This window comes from Aquarana catesbeiana, linkage group LG08 (assembly GCF_042186555.1).
Source record: "Aquarana catesbeiana isolate 2022-GZ linkage group LG08, ASM4218655v1, whole genome shotgun sequence".
Lineage (NCBI taxonomy): Eukaryota > Metazoa > Chordata > Amphibia > Anura > Ranidae > Aquarana > Aquarana catesbeiana.
The window spans coordinates 279,975,767-279,988,964 of NC_133331.1; the positions used below are offsets into that span (position 1 = coordinate 279,975,767).

Consider the following 13,198-nt stretch of genomic DNA (forward strand, 5'->3'; position numbering starts at 1 on the left):
TGATCAGTTAAGATGAGTCCCCTAAGGGTGGTGGTCATGGAGAAGTGCCCTTTTAAGGTTGGTGGCCAGTGTAGATATGCTCCCTGAGGTTGTTGGTGATCGGTTAAGATGAGCCCCCTGCCTGAGATTGATGGTCATGGAGACGCTCCCCTTTAGGTGGGTGGTCAGTAAGGATGAGCCCTCTGAGATTGGTGTTCATAGAGATGCACCCCTTTAGGTTAGTGGTCAGTGAAGATAAGCCCCCTTTAGGTTGGTGGTCATGGAGATTCACCCCTTTAGGTTGGTGGTCATTGAAGATGAGCCTCTTAGATTGGTCATTATGGAGATGCACCCCTTTAGGTTGGCGGGTGGTCAGTGAAGTTGAGCCCTCTGAGATTGGGTACATATCCACAACCTCAATCTCAGAGGGCTTATCTTCAGTGACCACCCACCAACCTAAACGGGTGCATTTCCATGACTATCAATCTCAGGAGGCTCATCTTCCCTGACCAACCATCAACCTAAATGGTTGCATCTCCACAACCACCATTTAGGTTGGTGTTCAGTGAAGATGAGCTCCCTGAGATTGGTGGTCATGGAGATGTGCCCCATAAGTTGGTAGTAGGCTTGAAAGGGCTGAAGATTAAAAAAAATATGGCTATATTCTGATTTCCAAATTGAAATATTCCAGTGCTTTTCTGAAAATCTTTCTGTCAATTACTAGTTATTGATTTACCCTCCCATATTATTATTATTTTTTTTTTTTTTTTTAGATGGAACATACAAAATGGAGACTTATTCCTTTAGGCTGCCGGGCGGTGAAACAGATGATGGTACCACAGATGTTTCGTCAGATGAATATCCTGTCACCACAATTAGCAATCCTGTATGGGGCAGTACACATTTCTCACCGGAACCCCCTTCACTTGGGAGCTTTTCCGATCACTCCTATCCCCTCCCTCTTCCTACTGACAGTAGAGATGGTGAGCCTGTTCGGTGTCCTGACAAGGGCAAAGGTCCTCACATGTGTCTTCTATGCAAAAAATGCTTCTCCGATAAGTCCATCCTCCGCCAACACGAGAAAACTCACAAACGGGAGATGCCGTATACTTGTCTGGAGTGTGGGAAAACCTTCCTGCACAATTCAAGGTTTATATCACATCGAAGAATTCATACAGGAGAGAGACCCTTTTCATGTTCCAAATGTGGGAAAAGCTTTGTAAATAAACCAGATCTGGTCAGACATCACAGAACGCACACTGGGGAAAAGCCTTTTTCATGTTCTGACTGTGGGAAACGTTTTACGCAGAGGGTGCATCTGGTTACCCATCAGAAAAAACATGTCCTTCAGAAGCATTGAAGTGGATTTTCATCTTCTTGGCTGAGTCACGTACTTTGAAGATGACTACCGTCTGCTGCAGAAAATTCAGTTTCCTGTCATCTGAACTGTTGCTCGCTGGAATAAAAAACCCATATCAGTGGATAACTACCAGGAGCCACCTCCACTTCCTGTATGCGATGACAGATAAGTCATCAGTGAGGGAAATAGACATGTGGGTGGTTATTTTACTTCTGCACTGAAAATTGAGATGTCCATTTTTTTTTTTTTTTTTTTTTTTCCCACGAACTGTACACTACAGTATACTACCTTATCGTTCGGCCTGTATCAGGCACATCCCTAGCAGTTTGAGAGAAATGAAGGATGATGGGAAACATGAGTCTGTTTGCGCTGAAACTCTACAAGGACTTGTATAAAAAAAAGGCTTAGCCAATAGTTTGTGAATTATGCAGATTTTTAAGCCTTCGAATTTGCTGCTAGTGAGTTATGCCGCACAAGTTATATGTTTTAAATAACGTGTAGTTGGCTTTAGTGTGTGATGGTTACAATAGAAGCAGCAATTTCAACATCAATCCAAGCCAGAGCAGGAGTAATATCAAGCAGTTAAAGGTAGTCACACATCACAGCAAAACCCTGGGAGGAGGTGCATGACAGCCTAAGCCTTGGCTCCAACTAGGCCAGGGCCCTCCAACGCATTTCATGCCACCCCAGAGCTAAATCAGGGTGGAGAGAAACAGGTTGGAGCCCGGGCTGAGGCTGTCATAACCTCCTCACAGGGTTTTTCTGTGCGACTTTTAGGACTTCCTTTCCTTACTGGATGTTTAAAGCTGCTCCTAGTGGTTTGTCATGCAAGAGGACCTGGCAGAGCCTTGAGCAGCACCTGTAATTTCTGTTGTGGATCAATACAGGTATGCCACTGACTCAAGGGCATAGTGGTGTGCAAATGGGACCCAGTGTTTGGCGCACTGGCAAAATAAAGGTACATTCTTTTACACTACTCCTTGTGTCAATATATAATATTATATACAGTATAACCACTTTTGAGTTAACATGGGTGAGCTGATATACCATTATCGTACCAAATTTGGAAGCAAGCCAGAAACTGGACATCGCCCTGAATTTGAATATGTGGATGTGTCCTTTTCCTGCCAGCGCAGTTGCTGCACACATACAGTGGGGACGGAAAGTATTCAGACCCCCTTAAATTTTTCACTCTTTGTTATATTGCAGCCATTTGCTAAAATCATTTAAGTTCATTTTTTTTCTCATTAATGTACACACAGCACCCCATATTGATAGAAAAACACAGAACTGTTGACATTTTTGCACATTTATTAAAAAAGAAAAACTGAAATATCACATGGTCCTAAGTATTCAGACCCTTTTGCTCAGTATTTAGTAGAAGCACCCTTTTTATTAAATACAGCCATGAGTCTTTTTGGGAAAGATGCAACAAGTTTTTCACACCTGGATTTGGGGATCCTCTGCCATTCCTCCTTGCAGATCCTCTCCAGTTCTGTCAGGTTGGATAGTAAACGTTGGTGGACAGCCATTTTTAGGTCTCTCCAGAGATGCTCAATTGGGTTTAAGTCAGGGCTCTGGCTGGGCCATTCAAGAACAGTCACGGAGTTGTTGTGAAGCCACTCCTTCGTTATTTTAGCTGTGTGCTTAGGGTCATTGTCTTGTTGGAAGGTAAACCTTTTTCCCAGTCTGAGGTCCTGAGCACTCTGGAGAAGGTTTTCGTCCAGGATATCCCTGTACTTGGCCGCATTCATCTTTCCCTCGATTGCAACCAGTCGTCCTGTCCCTGCAGCTGAAAAACACCCCAACAGCATGATGTTGCCACCACCATGCTTCACTGTTGGGACTGTATTGGACAGGTGATGAGCAGTACCTGGTTTTCTCCACACATACCACTTAGAATTAAGGCCAAAAAGTTTTATCTTGGTCTCATCAGACCAGAGAATCTTATTTATCACCATCTTGGAGTCCTTCAGGTGTTTTTTTTTTTTTTTTAGAAAACTCGATGCGGGCTTTCATGTGTCTTGCACTGAGGAGAGGCTTCCGTCAGGCCACTCTGCCATAAAGCCTTGACTGGTGGAGTGCTGCAGTGATGGTTGACTTTCTACAACTTTCTCCCAACTGCATCTCTGGAGCTCAGCCACAGTGATCTTTGGGTTCTTCTTTACCTCTCTCACCAAGGGTCTTCTCCCCCGATAGCTCAGTTTGGCCGGATGGCCAGCTCTAGGAAGGGTTCTGGTCGTCCCAAACTTCTTCCATTTAAGGATTATGGAGGCCACTGTGCTCTTAGGAACCTTAAGTGCAGCAGAATTTTTTTGTAACCTTGGCCAGATCTGTGTCTTGCCACAAATCTGTCTCTGAGCTCTTCAGGCAGTTCCTTTGAACTCATGATTCTCATTTGCTCTGACATGCACTGTGAGCTGTAAGACAGGTGTGTGGCTTTCCTAATCAAGTCCAATCAGTATAATCAAACACCAGCTGGACTCAAATGAAGATATAGAACCATCTCAAGGATGATCAGAAGAAATGGACAGCACCTGAGTTAAATATATGAGTGTCACACCAAAGGGTCTGAATACTTAGGACCATGTGATATTTCAGTTTTTCTTTTTTAATAAATCTGCAGAAATGTCAACAATTCTGTGTTTTTCTGTCAATATGGGGTGCTGTGTGTACATTAGTGAGGAAAAAAATGAACTTAAATGATTTTTAGCAAAGGGCTGCAATATAACAAAGAGTGAAAAATTTAAGGGGGTCTGAATACTTTCCGTCCCCACTGTACTTAAAGTGGTTCTAAAGGCAGAAGGTTCTTAACCTTAATGCATTCTACGCATTAAGGTCAAAGACCTTCTGCATGCAGATCAACCCCCCAGCTCCCCTTAACTCCTCTAAGCCTGATCTCGATCCAGCGATGTACGCCAGAGCAGAGGCTCTCTCCCTCCTCATTGGCTTCCGCTGCTGTCAATCACAGCCAGTGAGGCGGGAGCCCAGGACGGGCCGAGCCATGCTCTGTGTGTCTGTGGACAAAGAAGACTGGCTTGGGAGCAAGCATGCACAAGTGCGCCCATAGCAACGGGCTTGCTATGGGGGCACACGGTAGGGGGGAGGAGCCTGGAGCAATCGACGGGACCTGAGAAGAGGAGGATCTGGGCTGCTCTGTGCAAAACCATTTCACAGAGCGGGTACTTTTTTTTTTTTTTTTTTAAATATTCCCTTTAAATCCCTTCTAAAAATAATTTTAGACCTTAATATTACTTAAAGGAGTTGTATACCTCAGACATGAAATATGAACAAAGCATATCCTTCTGTAGCAGTGGTTCTCAACTCCGGTCCTCAGGACCCACTAACAGGCCAGAATTTAAGTATTACCTTGGGGGAGATGCAGACTAGAATACTGCAATCACTGAGCAGCAAATGGTATCACCTGTGATGTATTTCAGTTATCCTGCAAACCTGGCCTGTTAGTTGGCCCTGAGGACTGGAGTTGAGAACCACTGCTCTATAGTGTGTCTCAATCCAGAGCACTAAGTGTCATTTCTGTCTGCTGTCTCCTTCCTTTACTATCAGCATGAGTCACTTCTGACAAGTTTTTCTGACATCAGGAGAAAATAGGGGACAGGGGAGGAACCTCCAGCAGATTGACCAATTTCAGCTCTGTTCCTGTGAGGTGAGCTGTGTGCGGAGGGGGGGTGTATCCCTTTCCTCCAATCAGCTCTCCTCACTGATGTAACTTCAGCTCTCTGCCCCTGCTTTTCATAAATGAGAGATCCTGTGTAAATTCTGCACAAAGAGAAGGCTGCGGATAAACAGGTACAACTTATGTTGGATGATTTGTTTCATCTCTGTGTATCACCTGAGGATAGTCCCTTCACTGGGTATATGGAAGAGTTTACAACCACTTTAAACCCCCAAAGCATTATGCAAAGAACAAAAAGACCGCACCGCTCCAGATCAGTCCACGTGTTCCACTGCTTTAGCTACTCACTGGGTGGCAGCTCCGTTTGCAGCTGCACTCAAAGAACAAGGAGATTCAGACGGCCCACTCCAGTTTGACACCTTTTTAATTGTAGAAAATGATTTTAAAATCACAGAAAGACAGAAGGCATAGCGGGGAGAGGGATGTAGTCGCCATTTATGCTATCAACACTTACTCTCCCAAAACAGGTTTCAAGGCTGATGTTAGGGCTGGGAGATTTTCCCCCCAAAAAAAAAATCTGCAATTTTTTTTTTTTATAAAAAACTCGATTCACGATTCGAATCCGATTTTTTTTTTTTTTTTTTTTTTTTTTTTTTATTATCTTACAGTGCATCAACAAACAAAATTTCAAAAAAAATTTAAGTGCATTTTAAACATTCTTTGCAAGGAAAATGTACCTATCAACAACAGCAGGTTGAGGCAAGCTCGGTGGTGACAGGTGACACTACATCACCGTATACTGACACACTACATCACCGTATACTGACACGTCGCTACAACACCATATACTGACACACTACATCACCGTATACTGACACACTACATCACCGTATACTGACACACTACATCACCGTATACTGACACACTACATCACCGTATACTGACACGTCGCTACAACACCATATACTGACACACTACATCACCGTATACTGACACACTACATCACCGTATACTGACACGTCGCTACAACACCGTATACTGACACGTCGCTACAACACCGTATACTGACACACTACATCACCGTATACTGACACACTACATCACCGTATACTGACACACTACAACACCGTATACTGACACGTCGCTACAACACCGTATACTGACACGTCGCTACAACACCGTATACTGACACGTCCCTACAACACCGTATACTGACACACTACATCACCGTATACTGACACACTACATCACCGTATACTGACACGTCGCTACAACACCATATACTGACACACTACATCACCGTATACTGACACACTACATCACCGTATACTGACACGTCGCTACATCACCGTATACTGACACGTCGCTACAACACCGTATACTGACACACTACATCACCGTATACTGACACACTACATCACCGTATACTGACACGTCGCTACAACACCATATACTGACACACTACATCACCGTATACTGACACACTACATCACCGTATACTGACACGTCGCTACATCACCGTATACTGACACGTCGCTACAACACCGTATACTGACACACTACATCACCGTATACTGACACGTCGCTACATCACCGTATAATGACACGTCGCTACAACACCGTATACTGACACACTACATCACCGTATACTGACACGTCGCTACATCACCGTATACTGACACACTACATCACCGTATACTGACACACTACATCACCGTATACTGACACGTCGCTACATCACCGTATACTGACACACTACATCACCGTATACTGACACGTCGCTACATCACCGTATACTGACACGTCGCTACAACACCGTATACTGACACACTACATCACCGTATACTGACACACTACATCACCGTATACTGACACGTCGCTACAACACCGTATACTGACACGTCGCTACATCACCGTATACTGACACGTCGCTACATCACCGTATACTGACACGTCGCTACATCACCGTATACTGACACGTCGCTACATCACCGTATACTGACACGTCGCTACATCACCGTATACTGACACGCCGCTACATCACCGTATACTGACACGCCGCTACATCACCGTATACTGACACGCCGCTACATCACCGTATACTGACACGTCGCTACATCACCGTATACTGACACGTCGCTACATCACCGTATACTGACACGCCGCTACATCACCGTATACTGACACGCCGCTACATCACCGTATACTGACACGCCGCTACATCACCGTATACTGACACGTCGCTACACCACCGTATACTGACACGTCGCTACATCACCGTATACTGACACGCTACATCACCGTATACTGACGCGCTACATCACCGTATACTGACACGCCGCTACATCACCGTATACTGACACGCCGCTACATCACCGTATACTGACACGCCGCTACATCACCGTATACTGACACGCTACATCACCGTATACTGACACGCCGCTACATCACCGTATACTGACACGCCGCTACATCACCGTATACTGACACGCTACATCACCGTATACTGACACGCCGCTACATCACCGTATACTGACACGCCGCTACATCACCGTATACTGACACGCTACATCACCGTATACTGACACGCCGCTACATCACCGTATACTGACACGCTACATCACCGTATACTGACACGCCGCTACATCACCGTATACTGACACGCCGCTACATCACCGTATACTGACACGCCGCTACATCACCGTATACTGACACGCTACATCACCGTATACTGACACGTCGCTACATCACCGTATACTGACACACTACATCACCGTATACTGACACACTACATCACCGTATACTGACACGCCGCTACATCACCGTATACTGACACGCCGCTACATCACCGTATACTGACACGTCGCTACATCACCGTATACTGACACGCTACATCACCGTATACTGACACGCTACATCACCGTATACTGACACGCTACATCACCGTATACTGACACGCCGCTACATCACCGTATACTGACACACTACATCACCGTATACTGACACGCCGCTACATCACCGTATACTGACACGCTACATCACCGTATACTGACACGCTACATCACCGTATACTGACACGCCGCTACATCACCGTATACTGACACGCTACATCACCGTATACTGACACGCTACATCACCGTATACTGACACGCCGCTACATCACCGTATACTGACACGCCGCTACATCACCGTATACTGACACGCCGCTACATCACCGTATACTGACACGTCGCTACATCACTCAGTGATGTAGTGTGTCAGTATACAGTGATGAGCACATTGCTGTGTGATGTCATATGGGGGTATTGTCATATATTAAGCACAGTGCTGTGTAATGAAATTTAAGAAGGGTGAATATATGGAATGGGATGTGATGTGATGTGACTTCTCTCCTCTGAGGTATTATTCTTTCTGGCAGTGATCACATGGCTATCAGTATCTCATGAAATACACCATACAGGCAGCTCTGACTCACCCTCCCTTCTCTCTCTCTGCAGCCCGGGAATGTCCGTGTGATCCCCCCCACCCCCTCCTCCTTCTGATATCACAGCCCTCCAATACACAGCAGTGTTCCACCAACAGCCTCGCCCATTACCCCGCCTACACACCCACCCACCCATGCACAGCGTCGGGCCTCGCGGACTAGGCCGAAGCCGCGGCCTCGCCTGAAAAATCGTGCCCGCAGCTCCTCAGGCCCGGCGCGGTGCTGTTAAAAAAAAAAAAAAAAAAAATCTAAAAAAATCGATTTGAAGAAGATTTGAATCGATTTGACCTCTCAACTCGATTCAAGATTCAAATCGATTTTTTTCCCAGCCCTAGCTGATGTTTGGTAACTCGATCCTTCAGCTCCCTCCACATATTTTCTATTGGATTAAGGTCTGGAGACTGGCTAGGCCACTCCAGGACCTTAAAGTGTTTGTAACCCTAAAAATTGATCCGTCATCTGCAGCTCTCCTGTGTCCTCCACTTGTCAGCTCCATCCACTCCTGTGTTTTTCCTTTTTTTTTTTTTTTTTTTTTAAATGCCGCTGTGTACCTCATTTCATAGTGCCGATCGGCGCCCACGTGATCGGCCGCCTCTCCTCTCCCTGGCTGACATTGCGGGGGTTTCTCAGCTGTAGCTGTCAGATCAAGAGAGGAGAGAGGCAGCCAGTCACGTGAGCGCCAATCGGCGCTACAAAATCAGGTACACAGCTGCATTTTTTTTCAAAAACGCATGCACTGGGGACGTTATTTAATATAGCAGAAGGGACTGTAGTAATGTCATTGAGTGGCTTAAACAACCACTTTAACCACTTCCCATCCAGGCCAATTCTGACATTTCTCTCCTACATGTAAAATTCATCTTTTTTTTTTTTTGCTAGAAAATGACATAGAGCCCCAGCAAAGAACCTAGAGAATACAATGGGTGGGAAGAGGTTTTTAATGCGCTTCTTCTTGAGCCCCTCCTTTGTTGCCTTGGTCGTGTGTTTTGGGTCATTTTTATGCTGGAATTCCCATCCACGACCCATTTTCAATGCCCTGGCTGAGGGAAAGAGGTTCTTACCCAAGATTTGATAGTGCATGGCCCCGTCTATTGTCCCTTTGATGTGGTGAAGTTGTCCTGTCCCCCTAGCAGAAAAACACCCCCAAAGCATAATGTTTCCACCTCCATGTTTATGGTGGGGATGGTGTTCTTGGGGTCATAGGCAGTGTTCCTCCTCCTCCAAACATGGCAAATTGAGTTGATGCCAAAGAGCAGAGTTCTCCCCTGAATCATTTAGATGTTCAGGGGCGTGGCTAGGGGGGGCTATAGCCCCGAATCTGGGGCCCATAGCCCCAAGTCTCTTGCTGCAGGGTCCCTGCCTAACCAGCGGGTTGTGGCTGCTGCGGCGGGCGGGCTGGCTGCATGAGAGAGGCGGCGGAGAGAAGCGAGCGGGCGAGCAGAGATGATATCTCTCTCCGCCCGCTCCACATCAACGCTCTTCACAGCCGGGCCTCTTCAATTTGGGAGCGAGGTGTGGTGAGCAGCAGAGAGATGACATCATCTCTCACTGCCCGCCACACATCAGCGCTCTTCCGCCCTCACAGCACTGTGGAGTGGAGGTCACGTGCTTCCTGTCATCGTGGAGCTCCACTTTGCAGCCAGACCCCCTTGCTTCAATGTCGAAGGTGCAGGGGGGGGAGCAGCAAGATGATATCATCTCTCACTGCCCGCCCCGCATCACCATTCTCCTGCTCTCACTAAATGGACCAGTGTTGTCAGCCTGCCACCAATGCAGCGTCAATGCACATTTGGTGGCACTGGCTGGCATGGCAAGTGACAATCCACATCAGTTGGCAAGTGACAACCTACATCTGGTGGCCGGTGAAGTAGCAAGTGACAATCTGCAAATGGTGGCAGGAGATTTGGCAATCTGCAAATGGAGCCAGGAGACGTGGCAAGTGACAATCTGCAAATAGAGCCAGGAGATGTGGCAAGTGACAATCTGCAAATGGTGGCAAGAGATGTGGCAAGTGACAATCTGCAAATGGTGGCAAGAGATGTGGCAAGTGACAATCTGCAAATGGTGGCAAGAGATGTGGCAAGTGACAATCTGCAAATGGTGGCAGGAGATGTGGCAAGTGACAATCTGCAAATGGTGACAGGAGACGTGGCAATCTGCAAATGGTGGCAGATGACGTGGCAAGTGGCAATCTGCAAATGGTGGCAGGAGACGTGGCAATCTGCAAATGGTGGCAGGTCACATGGCAAGTGACAATCCACATCTGCTGCCAGGTGAAAGTGGGAAGTAACACGCTGCATCTGGTTACAGGCAACGGTGGCAAGTGACACGCTGCATCTAGTGGGGGGAGATGTGGCAAGTGACACGCTCAGGGCTCCCACTGATTCTGCAGTATGGTGAGTTGAACCACTTCATTATATATTAGAATGTAACAATGGAAATAATGCACTTCAATCAACCAGACACCATATCAACCATAGTGCCATGATGATTGAAGCGCTAACACCAGCCATTGCCCATGAAAAATTGCTTACCACCTGTCCCCCCCCCCCCCCCCCCCCCCCCGCACGCGGGCATGCAAAAAGGTTGGTGACCGCTGCCATGGGCTCTAGCCCCAGATCTTTTGCAGACCTAGCAACGCCCCTGCAGATGTTCATTAGAAAACTTCAGAAAGGCCTGTACAAGTGCTTTCATGAGCAGGGGGACCTTGCGGGTGCTGCAGGATTTCAGTCCTTCACGGCGTAGTGTGTTACCAACTGTTTTCTTGGTGACTATGGTCCCAACTGTCTTGAGATCATTGACAAGATTCTCCCGTGCAGTTCTAGGCTAATTCCTCACGATTTTTATCTTAGGTACTTGTATAGTGCCGTCAAATTACGCAGCGATTTACATGATCATTGAAACTCCACGAGGTGAGAACTTGCATGGAGCCCCCAGACTGAAGGAGATTGCCAGTTATTTTGTTTCTTCCATTTGCGAATAATCGCACCAACTATTGTCACCCTCTCACCAAGCTGCTTGGCGATGGTGTTTGTACCCATTCCAGCCTCGTGTAGGTCTACAATCTTGTCCCTGACATCCTTGGACAGCTCTTTGGTCTTGGCCATGGCAGAGAAATTGGAATCTGATTGATTACTTCTGTGGACAGGTGTCCTTTATACAGGTAACAAGCTGAGATTAGGAGCACTCCCTTTGCCCAGGTTCACACTGCTGCGGGTTTGAAATGGTGCAAGTTCAGCTGAACTCGCACGATTTCAAACTGGCAATGCAGTCTGACTTCTGGGGCGATTTGACAGACATCTGTGCGGGTTTATGCACAGATGTCTATTCAAATCGCCCCCGAAGTTGCCAAAAGTAGTACAGCAGTTTGGCTGGACTTCTCCTATGGGTCACAGCAGTGCAATTAGTTTTGCACTCCTGTGACCTATTTTCAGTAGAGGGCGGTCTGAAATCCACTCTCTGCTGACGTCACAGGAATCAGTCCAGGTGCTGCGTCATCACGACAATAAAGTCTGGATCTGCCAGGTGCCTGGACTGATAGCCACCTGAGATGGCCACTCCACAGCTTAGCGCTCCAGTGAGCGCGCGGGGGGGGGGGGGGGGGGGGGGGTAGAGCAGAGAGCTGCTGAGTGACAGGCAGCAGCTCTCTGCTCGGTGAGCTGAGAGAACCTGAGCCATCGGCAATGTTCGATCGCTCGGTTCTCAGTGCAGAGGCAGTGGGGGACCGATGCTGCATCCACCTAGGTCAGTGATGGTGAACCTTGGCACCCCAGATGTTTTGGAACTACATTTCCCATGATGCTCATGCACTCTGCAGTGTAGTTGAGCATCATGGGAAATGTAGTTTCAAAACATCTGGGGTGCCAAGGTTCGCCATCAGTGACCTAGGTGAACTTCTCTGTTAAGAAAGTGCTCCTAATTGCAGCTCTTTACCTGTATGGAAGACACCTGGGAGCCAGAAAACTAGCTGATTGATAGGGGATCAAATACTTCTTTCACTCATTAAAATGCAAATCAATTTATAACTTTTTTGAATGCATTTTTTTAGATTTTAATTTTTTGTTATTCTGTCTCTCACTGTTAAGGCAGTGGGGGGGATGTCCCCTCATGCTCCTTTAGGATAACAGCCGCTTTTAGCCACATCGGTTGTTATCACTAAAAAGCCAACCGCTGGCCCTAAAAAACGGTACTGGGGTGATGCCTGGTTTCATCACCCCAGTATAACCCCTTCATGCCATGAACGCAAATTTGCATACGGTTGGCGTGGAGGGGTTAAAAGGCAACATTAAAAAAAAAAAAAACACACAACAAAGATGTTATACTTACCTGTTCTATGCAATAGTTTTGCACAGGGGAGCCCCAATCCTTTTCTGGGGTCCCCTGACACGATCCTGGCCCCTCCCCCCTGCTGAATGCCCCCATAGCAAGCCACTTGCTATGGGGGCACTTGTGCGTGCTTGCTTCTGAGCTGCGATCTGTGTGTCCATAAGACGCACACAGAGCGGGGCTCGACCCCGCCCCTACTCCCTCCTCACTGGCTGAGATTGACAGCAGCAGGAGCCAATGGCTTCTGCTATCGCTAAACCAATGTGAAGGAAGAGAGCAAGGATGCAGAGCACCTGCTCTCGTGGACATCCCTGGATCGGGATCGGACTTAGGTAAGTGTAAAGGGGGGCTGGGGGGAAGCCACATACATAGAATACATGAAGGTAAAAACCGTCAGCCTATAGAATCACTT

The 13,198-nt window shown here is 47.1% G+C and overlaps 1 protein-coding gene across 1 annotated transcript in view; it reads left to right on the top strand.

Moving 5' to 3' along the window:
- LOC141104506 (uncharacterized) overlaps positions 1–2,315 on the top strand; it is a 28,734-nt gene extending 26,419 nt beyond the window's left edge. The window contains exon 10 of the mRNA XM_073594073.1: positions 753–2,315. Coding sequence (XP_073450174.1) covers positions 753–1,339 — 587 coding nt within the window. The 3' untranslated portion in view covers positions 1,340–2,315. The remainder of the gene's footprint in view (positions 1–752) is intronic.
- Positions 2,316–13,198: the final 10,883 nt, after the last annotated feature.